The sequence below is a fragment of the Osmerus mordax genome, chromosome 6 (assembly GCF_038355195.1).
Source record: "Osmerus mordax isolate fOsmMor3 chromosome 6, fOsmMor3.pri, whole genome shotgun sequence".
In the NCBI taxonomy this organism is placed as follows: Eukaryota; Metazoa; Chordata; class Actinopteri; order Osmeriformes; family Osmeridae; genus Osmerus; species Osmerus mordax.
Genome location: NC_090055.1, coordinates 7,111,823 through 7,133,097, shown reverse-complemented (window position 1 = coordinate 7,133,097; position 21,275 = coordinate 7,111,823). Strand labels below are relative to the sequence as shown.

Below are 21,275 nucleotides of genomic sequence, written 5' to 3'. Positions count from 1 at the left end.
TAAAGCCCTCTAACTCCGCCCGTCCCATCCATTCTCACGGGCGCTGAAATATAAACCATAAACAAATGCTGCAATTGCACTTTTGGAGGTGATAAATATTTCAGCAGAGCACGGGGCATATTTAAACCGTATTCAAGACTTCCTACTCGGGAGATTAAGATCCCTTCCGTTTAAAGATAATCAATGGTTCTTGTTATCCTGTGGCTGAGCGTTGAATGCAATATAATGGAGCGTAATAAATAAATGGCGAAGATGTGACATGCTGCAAGGACCATTAATCTACATGTTCTGGAAATGTAACCAATTGTCAGAGAGCTGGTTTCAGATATTCCATCACGTACCCAATTGGTTTTACTTGGCTCTACAATTCATTTGCAGTGTAATGCACCCAATAAAATGTATTCTGACTGCTCTATTGATTGTGAAATAGCTTAATCTTGCCCAAGAAGAAAAAGAAATATACCCCCACTTTCTCCAGAAATATTGTCTGTGCACATTCTTACATGAATTATCATCGCTCACAGGTATGCAGGGCTGTACTTGTCTCCTAAATTGTTTTGTTTTGTTTGCACGGCATTGGGATTGAACATAAAAACTACAGAAATGTCAAGCGACTAAAGAAAATATGTGGACCGGTTCACCTTGTGTCACAATTGTGGATGTCATACACCACTATAATTAACAGTGGTGTAAGTAAGTGATGCGGTATGCAATACCATGCACCTCTTGATGTAAAGCCTTATTCAGTGAGGCAGGTTCACAATCAGTTCAATCCTACGTAAGCACTTATGCAAAAGACTACTGAACAGCGTCTGTTTTTGTTGAGAAATATGTCCTTCCAGGTAAAACATCCAGAAATGTCTTTGAAAATGACAACATTTTACTGTTTGCTTCTTTGCCGAGACCTGCTTTGTGTGTCAAGGTGTTTGTATGTGGCGGCTTGTGAGTGTGTCAGCATGTGTGTGTCAACGTGTGTGTATGTATGTGTGTGTGTGTGTGTGTGTGTGTGTGTGTGTGGCAGTGTGTGTGTGTGGCAGAAATGCATGTCATTAGCTGCTTTCTCCATTATCTGCAGCCATCTAGTGTCTGTTTTGTGCCGTAGAAATTAAACTGCATCTCACATCACCGTACTCTATGTACTGTATGCTCAGAGGAGAACACAGATACAGCACCAGTTTGCTTTTTGATTTGCAACCATTGTCAGTGCAATACAAACACTGTCATTTAAATAAACATCCTAATTTTGGAAGGTTGGAGTAATGGAATAAAGATTTTAAAATGTACGCAAGATAGTCTGGTACACTGTGCAGAGGAGATGAAATAAGCTCTTCAGGTAGCAGTCTTCAGGAAGTACTCTGAAATAAAACTAACGACTGCAGACACAGGTATAAAAAAGAAGTCACTCTGCTAAGCAAGGCTGAAAGTTTGGAGTGAATAAAGTTTTGTCGGGGTGGGTGTGCGTGGGAGAGGAGACAGGAGCAGGGATGCTATGTTCAGGTAGGTGATGTACGTCTGTGTACAGAACACACAGTACCAGCTGAGCCACCTGCTGCCTGCAGGCTTACACCCTCCATCCCTGGAGCACTTCACCTGGGACAAAGGGGCTTCGGCACGGCTGCACCCCAGCCCCGAAGCCCTCCACCTGGGACACGATGCTCTAGATCTGGACGTGTGGAGTTGAGATCCTCTGGAGCTGGTAGATTAACACCCAGAGCCCAGGAGGGACGTGGGGGTCTATTCTAACTGTCAAACTCTTTTACATTAATCATCAGGACTGCTGCTGCACTGTGAGTGTGTGTGTGTGTGTGTGAGTGTGTGTGTGTGTGTGTGTGTGTGTGTGAGTGTGTGCTCGTGAGAGCCACACTGCACTCGTACACACACGGTCAAGGGGATGACAGAGCCAAAGAGATGAATGTTAGTTTGCAAGCACAAACACGTCCACTTCAAAAACAAACAAACACTACATCAGGTACAGACAAACACACAGGTGTGCGTTCACGCTCAAATACACACCGATACTTTACACACACTCACACAACCATTTCTATTCAAAATGTGTCCAATCCCAGGCCTAGCATGGGGACAAGCCCGTATTTTTGTCAAGAGCCTAACACACTGCGTGAAAGCATTGTGAAAGCATTTTGTTCAAAAATCGAGCGACTCATGTTACATGTTCAAAAAATGCATACTGACAGGAGAAGAGCATTTTTCACCAAAGACTGACAAGAATGATCAATACTGGAGCACTTTGCACCCAGCAGCACCTTTACTGATCGCTTTAAGATTTTTCTGTACAGGGATGTGACACAGAAACGCAGGTATCTCTGTGCAACAAGGGAAAAAACAACATAAATGAAGGGATTAAGAAGGAAAGAGAGAAAGAGAGAGAGCGAGAGAGAGACAAAGGAGGACAGGGCAGGTTTTGATAAATAACGTACAACAAAATAGAACATCTGTCTTGTATCTTTGTCATAATAGTTTCTCTGTATTGGGGTCATTCATTTTAGAGAGCAATGTGCTCTTGGGCAATCATGGAATGCAATGCATATGTAAATAAAACAAGAGAGAGAGGACGACACATTATGTAAGACAGAAAAGAGAGAGAGCGAGAGAGAGAGTGAGAGGGAGTGTCTGTGTGTGTGTGTGTGTGTGTGTGTGTGGCCGGCCAGCCGGCTTGCTTGCTTTTACAAGACTTTGGACTGCAGGCCCTAACCGTGCTCTGGTCATCTTCAGTGCTGTCCTGTATACTTGATGAGCACTAGTGCACCCAGGAAAGTGGTTCTGTCACAAATGATTGACGCTGATGACTTGATTCATCAGCGTTTAGATGTCGGGCCCATATTTCTGTTATAATTCTACTTCAACATGATAAAAAAAATATATATATATATTCTCAATTTAAACCTGTGAATTGACAGAAATCCTACTGCTTAAATATTTTACTAAATGAATAGAGAACACTAAGCAGTAGCTAGCACACAGGGTTGTGAGTAGAACAGAAATCTACACAAGATTTGTTTGTCTAAACTGATGCGAGACATTTTGAGCAGAATGAAAAACTAATTAAATGAAAATACGGGTTAAGCTCAGTAGTGTATGAGGTTTTACTGTACACACAAGGCTCTGTCAGACATTTGTAACCTAATTCTGTTATGTTTCAATTACTTCCATGGCTTTGGAATCCACGAGAAGGTTAACCAAACATGACGTAGGATATACTTACACTCTAGGTGTAGGGCCTAAGAGGCTAAACATTCATATCTCTCTCTTTAATTAATTTTAATCCCAGACTTATGGTAAATATGAAGCTGGTGTTTATGAACTGAATAGTAATTCAGTCTGTGGCCCAGGGTCTGAAGGTCAACCAAGTGTCGCTTCTCAATAGAAACTTCATTACATTTCTCACCCAAACAGACTACCACGCCTGAATGTGATTATCTCAGTTTAGCAATAAGCACTAATAATATTTATGAATGGGTTGTAGTTTAGATGAATGGTTAAGTGAAAAACATATTTCAAAATAAATGCCTGCAGGAGTAACAGTGTCTTTAGCAGGGAGATTCAATCAGGACTTTTTAACTTTTCAAATGTTTACATTATCCTTTTAATAGTAGTTTTTAACAAACTGCTACTCTTTTAAGACATCAATAGGTTTTATGAAAATACACAATTCATACTGTAAGACGAACTCGCAAGGCAGTAGGCTTTAGTATTTTTCTGTAAGAACGCATTTCGGTGTGATACAGACTATATTGTAATGGTCTGCAGTTAACCAGCTGTCTTTAGCTGGTCTATCACTGTGAAGCTCTGTTCAGGGAAGGGGGGGGATAAACGGGATTTAAATTAATAGCCAGTCCTAAATAACTCCTCATCTGGTAAACGGCACATTTATCAGATACAGACAGCCAATGTCTGGTGATTCATGGGCCCTTTACGACATGAAGGGTGCCTACAAAAATGGTTATTACTTTTTAATAAAGTGTACCAGTCACTCCTCAGTCATTTATCAGGAGAGGGTGGCTGGCTTGCTAGCTCACTGAAACACTGCCAGAGAGTTGACAGAAAAATACAGCTATTCTGTATCATGCTTTGATTAACATTGTCTCTAAAATCTTGCATTTTAACTGTAATATCCTCATCCAGTATGTTATGTCATGGTCCATGTACTGGATTATGATAAACAATTATTACATCTAAAAAGAAACCAAATCATGTCCATATGAATGTGAACGTCTTTTGGATTTCCAGTGTTACTCATCCAGTCAAACGAAAGGGAGCAAGTGGGCTGAGAAACGCTGAAGAACACAGACATCACTTTGAGACACACTGATTAAGCATGTGACTTAACCTTGACTGAGATAAACCCCTCACATTTCATCAACAAACAAGTGTGCAAGGTCCTTTTAATTCAGCCTGGCCAGTGAAGCAGCCAGTCTCTTCATGTACAGGAGGGAATGTTAAGCTTCTTGCACAGGTAACAGTCAATCCATTAACCTTTGCTTTTAGCTTTGGCTCCATGTCACTGCCTCAGAGTCCCACCCCCCTCGCTCTTTTAATACATTTTTTCTTAATAGTTGCTCGCCCGAGAATGAAAAGGGCAGAACAGCTCCTCTTGACATGGACTCTGCCATTGTAATAATAAGCTTCCCTTTCTTTCACCATCAACAATACCCCATCACTACCGAAGCCCTCCACCTCCCTCCCTTTCCCCTTCCAACCCACCCAGCCCCCTCCCATCCCGACACCCGCCCACCCCCTTCAGCACCTCTTGCATCGATGGGTGTCAGCAGTCATTTCCACTGAGGTAATATGAAAGGGCTCCAAAGGCAGGGGTCGTGTTAAATTGTAACGCAAATGTTATTCCTCAATTATCCAACTGGGGTAAATGTCAACTGCTTCAGGGAGAATCAACTGGGCCAAAGTACTGTGAGCAAGAGAGATGGAGAGAAAGAGTGTGTGTGTGTGTGTGTGTTGGTCTTTGTCACGTCTGGAGGCCAAAAAGTCAAGTAAGCATTCATTGTGGTGCCCACACACAACCCCCCTCGGCCAGCCCTTCTCACCTCCTCTCCACATCCGAACACATAAGAACTAATGACCTTCCAGCTACGCCACAACCCCCTGGGTCTGTTACTACGATATTACTGTAGTCAATGATGAATCTTTGCCTAAACATTTCATTAGTCAAGTATTCATTGGCCCAAAAAAAAGAGAAGTTGGCACTTTGGCAGAGGAAAAATAGGACAAGGTTACTTTTGAGAGGAAGCACATTCTTGTGATAGCTGCCCAGTTGGGACCCCGGTTCACAAGTAAATTTAATGAAAAAGACTGAGATGAGTGGCAGCTGAATGCAAGACTAACAAAGACTGGCCTCGATGTGGGGTCAGATGTGAAAAAGGCCTTGCCCCGGGATGACTCTCCCTGGCCGTCTGGATATTACAAGTTACCACATTTATATTTGCAATAACAAATTGACTTAAATTGGTCTAAGTAGAGATCAGGACCTGGCTGAAATTTGGAGTGTCATTGGAAATCGGTTTGTGGACCTTTCTGGAAACATGAGGTCAATATAGAGCGCCTGGAGGGACAGGGAGATGGGAGAGCACACGCACAGACATCTCGGTTAACCCCCGGCTCTGCACTGCCCTACTCAAATACAACATAGAGCCAAAAAGTCTACTGTGTTCCTCTGTGCAGTCAAAAAATTGTTGATTTTTATCATTGAGGTCAGACTACAGGACACAGTGAAAACCTTGTCTTGCTTCTTTCAGTGTTCCTTTTTTTGTTGAAAACAGGAGGTCTGTGACGTCCTGGTGTTCGGTTTGAAGCTACTACTTGATGACTACAAGCGATTAGACTAAATGTCTCTTCCAGAGAATCTAATAATGCTATTGAAACCATGCAGTTACAATGTAAAAGATAGCATACATACTGAACTACTTCTCCATTAAAAAGCATGGTCAGATAATGTTAATTATTACAACACACTATATTGGTTTTTACAGATACCAGTTCTGTCTTTTTTCCCACATAATTTTTCTTATCAGTCCATTCTATTGTAACCACTGTCAGTTGGTCCCCATGGATACAGGAGATGTTATCACGTTATCAATGTAATAAAACTAAAGTGTTAAGCAGGAAATTGAAAGTGTAGTTGGACAGGAAATAACTGTGCTCTGTCATAATCTCCTGTTTAAAACATGTGTTCATGGGCGCATTGTCACTATATCAGATCATAGAGGCATTGTGGTCAGCCACCCCCCATCGAATAACCCACCCCCCTTTCTCCTCCTATTCTTCTCTGATCATGGTTCACCCATGTCTGTTTTTATCGTTCATCGTACCATACATTCTTCTGTATTACAGACTGATATGACATGTTACATGTGGTGGACAGGAAGAGAGAGTGAGACAGATAGGATGTGCGCATGTGTACGGAATTCAGATGTATTAGGACTGTGGGAAAGATTGGTATAAACATTGACTCTTGGTAAACTTCCCATCTACGTCAAACGAAACAAAGCATGAACTAAAATAGAGCCTTTTCATACTTGCTTATTGTTGTCAAATGTTATTTAAAAGGAATATGCCTTATTGCGCCAACTCCTATACAGATTTTTGTTTTCATATACTCTCATGTAAATGAAATAGGTTTGAACGTTGTGTGTCGATCATATTAATAAAATATCAATATGACTCATATTGACGGCAATCAATTCCCTTCTCGCACCCATCAAAATAAGCTTCAAGATATTTTAGCTGGATACCCTTTCCCCTTCATATGTAACATCACTGCTTTAACAGTGTGGCTGTCACTCACGGGCCATTTGCATAAAGAGAGAACAGGAGGGGGAGGGAGAGCGAGCGAGGGAGGGAGGAAGGAAGCGAGCGTATCTGACACAAGGCTGCCCTCTGTCTGAAGCAGTAGAGAATGCCCCTCTCTGCTCTGTGTTTGGACAGCTTTCAGACAGTCTCCCACTGCCAAGCCCACGGCGGGCGGGCGGGCGGGAGGACGGGAGGAGACGCACACTAATATTATTAGGAAGAGGTTGTGTGGGTGATATGATGCCATATTACCCTCACGCAGAGGACGAGCGTGAAGAGGGGATTGCATTATGGTATTACTCTCGTTCTGCTAATGCAAATGAGGTTCTGAAGGGAATATGAGACACGGTTTGGTTGTTGTTTATGTCTGAAATGGCCTGTGTGCATGCGGGTCAGTGTGTATATGTGTGTGTCGGTGTGTGTGTGAGTGTCCACGTTTGTGTGTGTAGAAAAAGGATAGGAAATCAATTCCCATACATCCGTGTACAGGATAGGATGAAAAGTTCAAAACCCGATAGAGAGAAACGATATGCAAATACGCAGACTGTACCTTTTCAATAAATACAAATTCTTCATAGGGAGTTCAGTCAGCACTCATACTCTGGGATGAGACCTCGACTGTTTATCGGTGGCCCACAAGCGCAGCTCAACTCGACAACAGTTTCTTGTCGTTCCTAAACAGATACACAACATAAACCACTCCAAAACCCTTGTCCCCTACTCCCCTAAGTCTTTCAGCTCTTACTCAACCAGTAGCCTATAATTGGCTCTAGATATCCAACAGAAGTAGAAGAAAAGAATAAAGTGACAGCGAAAAAGAGCAAAAAAATCTAATTTGCATGAAATTCATTACAGTCGTCTCCTTCAGAGCTATATTTAAACAGGATTGGCCGTGTAGCACCAGATATTTTTTAGAAGTCGCCACTTGCCCCTCGGCTCCTCCTTCACTCTAATTGATGTAAACGGAGAAAGTGTTGAAGGCTTGGGAGGAGTGACCTTGTTATATAGGGGGGCTAACCCCAATTAATCAGAGATCCCTCTCTGAGATGCGTCAAGCTAATAAATAGCAGAGGCGGAATCTGAAGTTCCATCGTTAAGGCTTCTCAAATGATTGCGCTACGACACTAGATTAAAGCCACGTTTGTATGGGAAAAGAGCTTTTAAGACGTTGAGGCAGAATGAGTTAGTTAAAACCCAGTCAAGAAGCCGATTGGAAAAAAAAGATGTCTCCTTTTTAATGACCGTTAAGCATTTTACTGCAAATGGCATGTCAAATTATCCTTGGAGCAAAATACCCTTAATGATCTATTAAGTGGACTCTATTCTTGTGTAAATAGTCATTTCCTTTCAAACCATATTACTTAGCAGAGGGATTTTTTAAGGATTATGTTTTTTTTCAGCATATTTTCCACACATTTTAAACCGATTATTTAACAATGTGGGATGTTTCTACATTGTACAAGGGCGCACTACAATAGTTTATTTCAACATACGAACCATCGTTTTTCTACAATGAAGCATAGTAAAGCTTTGTTTATACATACAAATGCTTTGGTGTCTGGACTTTTGGACAATTGAGCATGATTGTAATTGTAATTGGGACCATCCAGGAATCGGTCATGTAGGGTTTTATTCTTTTCTAACATTAGCATAATCATTCAAACTAATTTTCTCACGTTACACAATAAATACAGCTAGACCAGCAAAGGTGACTGAAACCAAGGGCCCCACCCTCACATCTCCAAAAAATGGAGAGAGGTTAAGGTGGGAGAGAGAGAGAGAGAGAGAGAGAGAGAGAGAGAGAGAGAGAGAGAGAGAGAGAGAGAGAGAGAGAGAGAGAGAGAAAAAAAACTAGAGAGGTATGGAAGAGGAGACCCAGTTCCCATTGCCTGCCAGGGTCCCAGGACACACCAGCTGTTGCCATGACTCCACCCTGCCGTGCCCCGAGACAAACCCGCCCACCCACATCCCCCCCCCCCCCCCCCCCACTCACTCACCCTACCACCCCATCCCTCTCTCCTCTCCTCCCCATCCCTCTCTCCTCTCCGGCGAGCCATGACAGTCTGGTGACCTCCCTGGGTCCTGGTGGCCGACGCCGGGACACTCGGCTGACTCTGAGACAATGATCATCATCTGGCTGGGTGAGCAGAGAGCAGCACCCATGGTGCAGTAACGAGGAAAGCTCACCCGGCAGATGGTGCCGGGCCTTCTGCAGCTCCAGGCCCTGTACCACCCCCCTCCTCCACACACAGCAACGGCCACTCAGGAAGTCCTCCGGCCCCGGCTCTGACGTGATGATCGGAGAACTTCCTCCAGCAGGCCACAGGAGCGGAGGAAGGGGATGTGGCAGGACGTTGGAAGCTGTCTCCACTTTGTTCACAAAGTTTGCAAAGAAATGACCCTCAAATGTCCCCCCCCCCCCCCGGGGCCTTTAGCAGCAAGTGAAGACGTAACAGTAAACAAAGACTTAGAATGAAAAAAGACACCAAATACGCAACAGACCTCGAGAAAAGCCACGGGATAAATGTGAATCTTGTAACACACTGTGATTACATGGGAGTGAATTGATTGGCTGACTGAGAAGTGGTTTGAACACACAACCTGGGCAGCGCTGTGCAGTGTACCCTACCCACTGTACCGCAGACAGACGCAGCACTCTGAAGTGTCACATCAAAGTCACAAACCTGCTGGCTTGACTTACACCTGATCCAATTAGCCAAGAGATACCAGAATGACCCAGAAGAACACAAGGTTCTGTTCAGGGGCAGCGGAGTCACTTGATCCCAGGTAACAAGATCCAGGAGAAACAATGAAGAGATAAAAACAAGGCAGGGGAAAGGGAGTTGGGAGTGGGGAGAGACGACAATGAGACTAGAAACAAAAACATGAGAAGGGGAGAGAGGGAGGGTAGGAGTAGAGGGGGGTGGGGTGGGGTGGGGTAGAGGAGCCAGGTACAAAATGGAGGCCACAGTACGTCTGGTCAGTAATGAAAATACTTTGGCACGCCATTGTGCGAAAACAAAAGGCCTTACTGAAATTAACCTGTCCTACCTCTCTTTTTGGCACGTTAGATATTCTGTAAGATATGCTGAGTCGTACTTACCCTGAATTATTTAGCCGTGCACCCTGTCAAGAGGAGGGCCATGTGTATTTGTATATGTACACCAAATGGTGTCTTTAAAGCTGAGAAATATTACATGTCAACCAAGTGTTTAGTGAGAGGCACCTCTCAGCGTATCATTCAGAAATCCCTGAAGCCTCAGAAGAAGATGTCTCTTAAAATTGAGCCGCAATGACTCAAAAGTGGCACTTTTCCTCCATGAAATACCCTTGTCTGACTGCAAAAGGGGCCTTTTTTCACCCTTTCAAACCATTCTCTTTCTGTTTTCTTCTCTCTCCATCTCAAACAAGATGGACAGTTTTGCATCTCTGTGTCTCTCTGATATGACACAGCGTTGGGAAAGGCACCATGAGTCTCCCTGGCTGGAACCAATTACCAAGAGGAAATTTACGGAGACGATCGAGGAAGTGGTAACATTTCAATATTGAGATGTCAGTTACTGTGGGCTTTTCAAGCACTGCGACATTCACGGCTCGAAAAGGCTCCTGTCTGCAGATGGCGAGAGGCAACCAGTCTCTCTTTCTGCCGGTCTGTGGAGAGGGAGGGTGTCTCTCCTCAGAGCTCGTGGGTACGTATCTCCTGAGAGAGACCCAAGATGCCACTGCAGCGGGCCTGACAAGCTGGTGTCTGACAGTTGACATTCAGCAGCCATCACAGAAAGACATGCCCAGGCAGCTAGCTTCAGCCAGGACAACTTAACGGCACCACCTGAAACGTCCTCTGAAAATGACAAAACACTCAGAGACACTCAGTCTCATCTTTCTGACCAAGTCCAGGAACGACTGATTCTAGTTATGCTGTTTGGTCGAGGAGTGATTCTGTGGTCGGATTCTGGGTTTAATATCTCCACCCCCACCCCCAACTCTCTCTCTCTCTCTCTCTCTCTCTCTCGGTCTTTCTCTATCGGTCTCTCTCTCTCTATTGGTCTCAGTGGTCCTTCACTCGACTGCAGACCTGACGTGAGGATGGGGTTCTCGGAGGGTTTGCATGGCAAACACAAATGGATATTGTTTCTGACATCTTGTGAAGTTGTCTCCATCCCCTCGGTGCCTTTGAGGATGTCTGTGTGTGTGTGTGTGTGTGTGTGTGTGTGTGTGTGTGTGTGTGTGTGTGTGTGTGTGTAGAGACCATCAGGGCCTGCGCTGAAGGTGTTGAATTTTTAATGGCCCTAGGCCCACAATTGCAGGGCAGCATGGTGTTGTCACCTTGGCATATTTTATCACTGATCAAACATTAGTCGGCAGCTGTTGTAAACTTGTAACTGTCTCATCAGCGTTGGCAGTGGGGCTCTAAGCAAGGACTAGGAGACTTCGGCCCAGCTGCTTTCTCTCCCCTGTCTGTCTTTGTGTAAAAGCATCTGTGAATGTGTGCATTTGTATGTGTGTGGGTGTGACTCTCTCTTTCTCTGTCTCTCTCTCTCTCTCTCTCTCTCTCTCTCTCTCTCTCTCTCTCTCTCTCTCTCTCTCTCTCTCTCTCTCTCTCTCTCTCTTTCAATGTCCTGTTCTGATTTCCTCCACCACATGTTTTGTGTCCTTGAAATGATTCTCTCAGACACGTTTTTCTCATCTGTAGATCCTGAATGTAGACAATTGTCTGTTGTGTTTTTATGAGTGATCAACGTCTTGTGTTTTTTTGCTTTTAAGTCTGGGGGGTATAGGGCTTGATGAAAATATATACTATAAAACCACAGGTGTTTTTTTTTGCTTGTTTCTTTTGTTCAATGTTTTGTCAGGTTTTGACAATGCCAAAATGATTACAACTGTGTTTCTGGATTGTAATATCTCTACAAATTCACCGCTAGATGTAGAGACTTACTAAACATGTCAATATCTATAACTTTCATGTGACCCTAATGTGAGAAATAATAACAGCCCTATAAACAGAAAGAGCTGCCACCCCTATGTATATCATTCATAAATATATTAATATATCATTGGGCCATTTATTATGTAAATGCTTTCACTGAGTGCTCTAGTAATTGGTCCTGACAAGACATTTATTTTCACCGTGTTTCTGTTTCAGAAAGGCAATGGCAGGACACTGGTGGAATCTACCTTTTCCTTCCACTAAATAATTGTATTTCTAATTTATTTTTTTGACAACTGGCACACGCAGAGTTCCTAAACCAAGTGCCTTGTTGGCAATGATTGATCACCTGATATCTAATTAATCCTGATCCAATCACTTATTATGCAGAGTGGGGACACAAACAAACTCAAGTCAACTGTCAAGCAATTGATTGATGATCCTGTCAATCCTGCTTTTGTTTGCGTTAATGTCCTGATGCTTGTTACAACCAGCAAAGCTAGCTCGGACAATGCAATCTGTCAGTCCGCAGTTGATTCGCCAGCCTCCCTCTAGCCAACGGCCAACTCGTTTTTTCAGGAGAGGAAATATATGAAGCGGGGCAGAGAGATTTGTTGGGTTGTTGGCCCTATTAAAGGCAGGCCTGGCCTCCACACCTCTAGGGCAGAGTGGTTTTTAGCAGGGGTGAAAGGACAACACTACTGCATCATGTTGGAAACTGTCAGGATGACAGTTAAAAGTATGTGTTATTGTAAGCAGTAGATTTTTAAAACACAAATGTAAATTTGTTCTTCAGACTTCAGTCTATTATTTGAACATTTGTCACAAATGTGCCAAATGTTTACCATTATTTGCAATACATATACTCTAAGTATAAAATAATTGTTGACATCAAGTTAAAACTGATGTCATTTACTTGTTGTCATGTGTGCCAGAATCATATTGAAATGATGTTTGCTTGCTGCTAATGTACATATTATTTGATATTCATATATTAGTTTTATGTTCATATTAGTATATTCTATAGAATTAGTTACATTTGTATTTCAGGGGCCACTTCTTTTCAAACGGTAAACTGAAATGACAATTTGACACCATTAAATATGGATGTAGAAACAGGGCCACATAGGCTTCCATTACTGTAATAAGTAGGTTTGAACTACAGCATGAGGAGGTTATCCAAAGCTGAGCCTTTCTGAAATTCAGCTGTAATTTATTGTTTCGGTATTCAACATCTGATCTCTGTGACAGTCCCCTCTGGGGTCTCTACACCAAAATGTCTTTATGTGTACACATGTTAGTAAATGTACATATAAGTGTGTTTGCCTGTGTGTGTGTGTGTGTGTGTGTGTGTGTGTGTGTGTGTGTGTGTGTGTGTGTGTGTGTGCAGTAAAGGTTGGAGAGAGGAAGGAATTATTTGACATATATCAAACAACCGAGAACTGACACCGGACAACATTAATCAAAACTTTCTCATTTCCTAAAGAATTAATCATTAAATAATTAATTTTGCAGCTACAGGCAGCAGTTAAAGGGGCTTGTGCCTTCCTGCTGCTAAGAATTTGTCCTTGTCTGAAGGCTAGATTGATATATTTATTATTTATCAGATTAATCATGGCTGGGAACGTTAGGATCCTGGCTCTGCTCACACGGTCACAGAGAGAGGAAGAAGGGAGGGGGAGGAGAACATAAGACAGAGACAATGAGACGAGTGACAGAGGACAGAGAGAGAGAGAAACAGGAGAACAGACAGAGGGAGAGAGAACACTGCAGAAAGAAATAAAGAGAGAGAGAGAGAGAGAGAGAGAGAGAGAGAGAGAGAGAGAGAGAGAGAGAGAGAGAGAGAGAGAGAGAGAGAGAGAGAGAGAGAGAGAGAGAGAGAGAGAGAGAGAGAGAGAGAGAGCTAGCTGTATTTGGTTATTACAGAGCCGGGTGGTCAACAGTGCACTTGAGGGCCAGAACACCTCAGCACAATTGAAGGAGGGGTGGGGGTAGCTAGCATAGCCTCCAGCAGTCTTGTTTCCAAAGCTGCTCAGAGAAAAGGGGATGAAAGGCAAAGTTGTCATTGATCTGGTGCCCCCTCAGAGGTCAGAGCAGGTCCTTGGGTCATTGCTGTTTACAGCGAGAAAGATCCCCAGTATACCCAGAGGATATGACAGGGACAGCCATCTTGAAAACAAACAATATCCAACCACTAAAAAGGATGCAAGCTGTTGTTAAATATAAACACCCACTTACCCATTTATTGTTAGTATTTCAGTTGCTTAAAATTTTTGTCTAAGGCAGTCTTGTCACCTTTTGTGTCCACGTTTAAGTCTCTGAGTCAGTGACCAATCAATACCAGGGTCTCATAAGAGTCTCTGAGTCAGTGACCAATCAATAGCAGGGTCTCATAAGTGTCCTGAGGCTGCAGTGGGAGCACAAACAAAGGTAATTGGGCTTCTGATGTGCTCCTTCCATGTGTTTAATAACAGTCCCAGCTGAGGGTTAGGGCTAGGTGTGAGGGGGAAGCATTACGACTGGGATATACACTTCACCTTCATATACTGAACTGACAGCAATGCTGTGACTCAGGAGTGAGATAGACCGCTGTTCCATAAAGAGTGAATAGTTAAATTGATATGTGGCATAATTAGGTTTGGGTACATTTCTTTAGACTGACTTTTTTACAGTTTTTTTAATTTTTTAATTATCTATGTAAAGAAAATCTATATATATGTATATTTATTTATCTTTGTTTAGTAAATATCCCCCTTGTGTGTGAAATATTTTGCACAGAGTAATGTAGAACATTGTCATTCACATATAGTGGTGTTTACAGTAGGTCATTTAGAGGATGGAATGGTCCATTCATCCATCCATCCAAGTTACAACTGACAATGTTGTACATGAGGACCGAAACAAGATGTTGTGGGGCCTTTCTTTGAAAGCAGACACAGCGTCTAACAGCTTTTCAACAACCAAACAGGCCACCAAAACAGGCTGCAAGTGGCTCGCAACTCAGAGAGGGCAAGACCGGATGAAAAGACAGGGTTGTTAAGAGGATTTGAGCCCCACAGTTGGCAGAACAAGACGAAGGAAAGTGCTTGCCAAACCACAGCTTCAGTGTGTCAGGAAGAATGATTTGGAGGCTCGTTCAAGGGGAGAAAGTGATGTAAAAAAAAATATATATATATAACATTGTGAATTGTATCTTGTAACCGTACGTATATAGTTGTAGAATATTGAGGAATGTCCAAAAGTGTTGCTAAAAGGATCAAATGTATGAGCGATAGTGGCATAGGGTGACCTTTTAACCTAAAGGAAACACATACTCCAGTTTTTATTGAAGTGAGTATAACAGTGTTGTGGAAAAAAATCTAGATGCCCAAAGTCATCAGAAAAAGGTAGCATGCAGATATGGGCCACAGGCCTGGTGTAGGTGAGGGCTGAGAGGATGTGACACACGCTGATGACCTCACACCTGAGTGAGCTTAGAGAACCTCTTCCAGACCATTACACCACGTTCTGTGTCAAGAAGCTTCAAGTAAACTGTCCAGACTGCTGCACTGTATTAGTGGTAAACAGGGCTTCAAACCCAGGTCATCCGCCTGTCTAACCAAGCAGCTACACCAACATTACATCCAAGGGGTTACTGGTCCCAACATGCAAACCACTTACAGAGCCTCTTTTACATAACTTTTAGAGTAACACAGCACGCAGAAAGGTTATCGGTCTTCCTCTTTTGTTGAATAGTGTAGGAAAACGTGTTTCACAGTTTGTCTATTACTCAACTATTACGACATTAACAATACATTTAATATAGCTGGTTCTGTTAAATCGTTTGTCTAAGTATCCCTTTAATTTCACCGTTATACACTTCCACAAGCCGTGTCAGACAAGGTTTCAACTAGAACTGTAGTTGAGTTGTTTAATATCACAAAGCTGCTGTACTCCACTACTGCGTGTTAATTTAAGCATAGAGAGTGAAATTACTATTCGTGTTTTTTTGTTTTTTTTTACCTTTCATCCTGGCGTGTATCTAGTGAATGGATCTGGCCGGCAGTTGGAGGCATAATTGTACATCACACCAGATATTGAGATGAGGAAGGAGAGGGCGCCCTATCACATTCACACTCTGCCAACGCAATCAAAAACGAGTTCATGTCAGTGTGAAAAACCCATTTGTGTTCAAAAACAAAACATTTCCCTTCTCATAATAGGCTAAATCACTCCGTTATCGCCAGTCATGCAAAGCAAGACCTCATCAACAGTCCCGCTACACCCAGGTCTCATGTTACCATCGCGGAGGAGGGGGAGCGGAAATCTAAAGGGTCCCCCCTTGTCTCATTTTTCTTCTTCTTTTTTTCCAAAATGGAAGAATCCATTTTAAGAGATGATTTGCCTTCAAATCTGCTGGGACTAACCCTTGACATAAAGTCATATTGTGTTGGAGTTTTAGCCCTAAATTCATACATCAATTATTTACCGGCCACGCAGATTGTATAAGTGTAGGAAATTACGAGGGCCGCTATTTTCTCTCAGGCAGAAAGAATGTGATACAGTGGATACAACCCAACCTAATGTGCTGGCCTCCACTGTCCATGGGACGGAATTATTTATGCATTAGAAAACAGTGTGCAGGGGCAGGGGGAGGCGGGCACATTATTTTAAAGCTTTCATAACACACATCAATATTTCATAAGAAATAAATAAAGAATGTAGGGCTTGTTTGGCGGACAGCTGTAGCTCCTTGCTTGGCTGACTCTGGGTGGCCTCCAGGGAAGCCACGCACACCCCACAGTAAAACCCTCCATTTCTTTTTAATCATCCACTTAGTGCATTGTGGGTAGAGGAGCTGTCAAGGTGAGCCGGCCGGCTTCTTCGATAGCAGACGCTAGGAGGGGGGCTTTTGTCTGGTGTTATTGCGTTTAACTTTGGGCCCCTCTGTCTTCTGTGTCTGTGCTCGTCTCTCTGTGGAAGGTTGACCCTGGTTCCATGCCTCGACGCGACAACATTGGGAAAAGATGACCTTGGTCTCCTGTCTCTTTGGTGCCTAAACAGCTGAAACGAAAGACTAAGATGAGGAACTGTAGCCAGGCTAGTATTGTTTCAACCTTGTCAAGGCACATAACAACAAATATTATCTGAACATGTTATCCATGTAAAATCACGTGCTATGTCTGTTGTATTGTAATTATCATATTTATCCAGTATAATAATCATGTCCAGTGGGGAGAGGTACAGCATCAATGTATATACATACAATGTCTGTGTACATTTCTCACACACATATATCTCACCCCCGTCCACAGCCCTGGAGAGCAAGCGACAAATAAAACAGCCCAGATCCTTTGACACCAATACATCTCGCCACACTGAGCCAAATATAAACATCACATATAGAAACTAGCACCAGCCAGACTGTCAATGTCTTAATACTAGCTCAGCCTCAGGACTGAGGCTGGCTCTGGCTCTGCTGAGAGTCTCTGATGGATCTCTCCCAGCATTCAGGCAGCCAGACGGGCAGCCCCAGGGTCCTCGGGGAGCCCGGCATCAGAGGCTAATACCACGGAATGGGAAGGGCAGCGAAATGTTCAAATTGCCTCAAAGTGCATCTCATTCTCTTAATTGCTGTTGACGGAGGGAAGAGGAAAGGGGCTGATCTTCCTTCACGGTTGCAACACTGCTGCGATGCATCATGGGAATTGTAGGAAAAGAACATCCGGCGGTGTATGCTATATAAAGTTCAACCGTGAAGGTGATTGCACATCATATGGTACAGGGGGAGGTAGGGGGGGGCTAAGCAGGTCACAGGGATAAGGATAACAAGGAAATGTGCTTTCTATAGGATTCAATTTTCAATTCCAGATCTTGGTGAATTGCAAAAAGACTTCTGTCTGACAATATACAACATATTCTATATGAGTATGTGGCAACATATAGTCCTACTGACGGATGTTTAAATGCTATAAGAGGAGCGATGAGTCAATATTTCAGTTTTACATCTTTTTTTCTTGCTCATTTTCCTCCATTGAATCCTGAAAAAACACAGACAGAAACGAAATAACATGAAGTCAAATTGATCAGAAACCTATGTTTGCCACTAGCTTTGTTTCCTGCAAACAAATTTGCTCTGTCCTTTGGATTTGTTCCTCCACATTTGGAAAATCGATCGAGCCAGGCTGTGAATGGGAGAAGGGGGAGGAGGGAGGGGGGCTGAGATGCGGATGCACTTGCAGGACAAGGTGTAATGTGTTCTATTACAATCCCTATTGAGCCAGCAGGCTACTAAATTAGACCTCATTTTGAGTCTGGCCCCTGAGTGGATTCAGCTGCAGCCTCTGCTGTTAGCAGGAGAACTGAGGGAGAGAAGGAGGGAAACAAAATGAGAGAGGGGGTTGGAGGGATTCACTTGGCTGTGGACTGTGGTGAGCTTTCAGCAATGCCCACTGAGTATCCCTCTGTGGTAGAGCTGAAGGGCGTGTGTGTGCCTGTTTGTGCGTGCGTGCGTGTGTGTGTGTGTGTGTGTGTGCATGTGTGTGTGTTTATGCCTGGGTGTGTGTGTGCGTGCATGTGTGCTAGTGTGTGGGGAGTTCCTAGAGTGCATGGTTTTTCCTCCTGACATCTCTTAAAGGTCAGACCTCAGCGGGGAAACAGAGAAAGACGTAAGGAAGACCAGGAAGCCATCCTCGCTGTCTGGCATCCTCCACACTAGTTTGTTCCACAGGAAGCTGTTTCCTCCAAGAAGGCAACATTTCCATCATCGATTTCACCCAGGTTGTGCTGTAAATATCAAATAACAACATGCGGAGGATGGGCATTGTGTTGTACTGGCCTGAATACCTGTTATCCACCAAATATACTTGTGAGTCCTGATTAGGGCTCCTTTTTCCTCTCACTGCGACAGCATAATCCACTCAACCAACAACAGAATAAGATAAATATAGAATAATTCTGTGTCATATGTTGATGTCATTAGTTATGCACATTTTTTATGTGGAAAAAACAACACAACAAAATACAATCACAACAACCAAATTCCTTGGCAAAGTCTATGTCCAATGAATGGGCGACTATCAAAGCCTCTGTAATCTTCAACCTGGCTTATTCCTCGTCTGGTTGGGGGAATGTGACTACACACTTAGGATGACAAAGAGCTTTTTCTCCCACGTCTGAGAGGGGGGCCTACGTGATAATCAGTTCCACAGGACTCTTCTCTAAGCGTGCTAGCAAGCACACCCTCTCAAGCCAATTGGATCGAGCTTCTTATCACAGTCAAGTCTTTGCTGAATATAAAACATTTGTACTACCGCCCGCTAGGGATTCCGTAAAGCGCAGAATCTCATTCCAACAACAAATGTTATCGTGCCCTGCCTCAACACTGCTCATGGGGAGTACAATAGAGAAACTATCTTTGTGGTTCACCACTCGACTGTCCAGAAAAAAATAAACATTCTCAGGAAGAATGTGACGTGGGACTTTGAGTGTGTTTATTTTGACACATCAACATATGTTCAAAGCCACACTCACTTGAGAACTGTAGCTGTTCTTGTGTTCTTGACTGATAACTTAAAGACCGCTCAGGTGTATTTCTTCTGGTTGCGCCCCACTTGGTCACTGGGTCGCTTACCATAGAGGTTGAGGCCTTGCCACCGGATGACTATTTCCTGTGTATCATCCTCTTCCTTCCTGCCCCTAACCCCCCCCCCCCCCCCCCCCCCCCCTGTAAATAAAAGGAACATTTCTTCAGAGATTTCAGAATGGGCAACCATGAACAGCTACTGTATGGTGCTGCTCTATCAAGCCATCAGCAAAGAGAAAATGATGGATTTCCTTTTAAATACCTGCGAAAAAGACGTCACGTTCAGTCTAGGATCTTTATAACTTGACTCGAGAACCGGCTATGCAATAAATTCACTCTTTATAGTTTTTAGTGCACCCCACTTATAATCTCCTCTCTTCCTTTTCGCTGTGAGTGGTAGCTCATCCAGTCCAGCTTTATCTCCATGTTCCTACAAGCTGGTGTGAATAAAGAAGCCATTATCTCCCGGCTCACAAAGGGCCCAGACGTTCTCATTCAAGATGTTCTATACGTGATATATTGATCAATCTGTGGTGACTAATAGCATTCTAATGAATGGCGCTGAAGGGAAGTTAATGTATCTGCCCATGCAAATTCCCCAGGAAGCACTCTGAGGTGGCGCAAAAGGTCGGATCCAGTGAATTGGAATTAGGCCCACTGCAACAATAAAAGTCAAGAGGTGTGTTCTCCTGTTCAATTTACTGGCTATTATGACGCCCAGGAAGAGAGTCCATGAATTGTACTGTCTGTTATTTTGCTTGGGGATGCTAACAGAAATCAAATAAGTACTTAGTGGATTTTTTTTTTTTTATCTCTTTCTCAAATGCTTGTGTAATACTTTTAGAAAAAAGGTCCTTTTAGTGACAATTTGTTGTCAAATAAGAAATACTGAATGACTTCAGTCTGACCATAATTGCACAATAGAATTGTTACATTTCAGTGCCAACATTTCCCCTCTCTCCCAGAGGCTTAGGGAAGAATAGAGACCAGGGTTGCCAGAACAAGATTAACCCCTCAACAAGGTGATTGTTTCAAGCCGGGACTGACCAGCATGGACACCATCGCCCAAACATATGTTTACAGCAAGGAGTTTTGGCTAAGCACTGAACCAGTTTTCCTCAAAACTCCATGCTGTTTCGGACCTTTTGTTCACAGATAAACACCTATCTTACGATGAGGAGCTACTGTGCTTCTGCTTCGCTGCAGGAAAGCCAATAGAGATGCGTTACTGTTCTCATTTGTTTTGTTGTATCAGTACAATGACACACACACAGGATACAGCCCTGGGATATATATTACTGACAGTGTGAGTAGATAAAAAGCCACATTAGTCCATATGTAACTTCAGAGTCAGCCATACCTCGTCAAGCATTTTACCATACCGTTTTAATCTTCTCCCTTATATGAATAATGCTAAGTGTATTATTCACTGACACAGTGTGTTTCCAATTTATGTTCCTGCAAGCTCACAGCGTGAGGAGCAATCCGTAACTTTCAATATGGGCGCTTTCAGCCATTCATTTCAGAGGAGGATGTCAGTGGGTGGATGATATGCATGATGAGGAGTAATAAGACAATAGCTTTTGAGTAACGATGTGTGATTTATTTGTGTTTTTGTTTGTCTTTTGGCCCTGAGGCAAAGCCCACCTACTGCCACTTGTGAACACGCCTACTCTGTAATCCACTTCTATTCACTGGCAGGAGGGAAGGGAACAAAGATGACTTCTGACAGCCCCAGACATCAGCCGGCAGCTGACAGGAGGTTCTTAACGAAAAAGAAGGCATCCTACACAGTCAGCTTCTCACAACTCCTCAGACAACTCTAGATGTTGCTGCTACTGCTGCAATTCAAGAGGAAATTGTGCTGACAACTTCTCAAAGAGAAGAGGAGAGACTGAAAGAGAGAGAGAAAGGGAGAGAGAGTTGAGGGATGGGAGATAGGAGGGGGGCTGAAAAAGAATC

General features: G+C 43.3%; 1 protein-coding gene across 1 annotated transcript in view; it reads left to right on the top strand.

Annotated features, from left to right (window-relative positions):
* Positions 1–1,504: 1,504 nt before the first annotated feature.
* Positions 1,505–21,275, top strand: part of LOC136943916 (lysophosphatidylcholine acyltransferase 1-like) — a 39,508-nt gene continuing 19,737 nt past the window's right edge. Inside the window, exon 1 of the mRNA XM_067237404.1 lies at positions 1,505–1,669. Coding sequence (XP_067093505.1) covers positions 1,505–1,669 — 165 coding nt within the window. The remainder of the gene's footprint in view (positions 1,670–21,275) is intronic.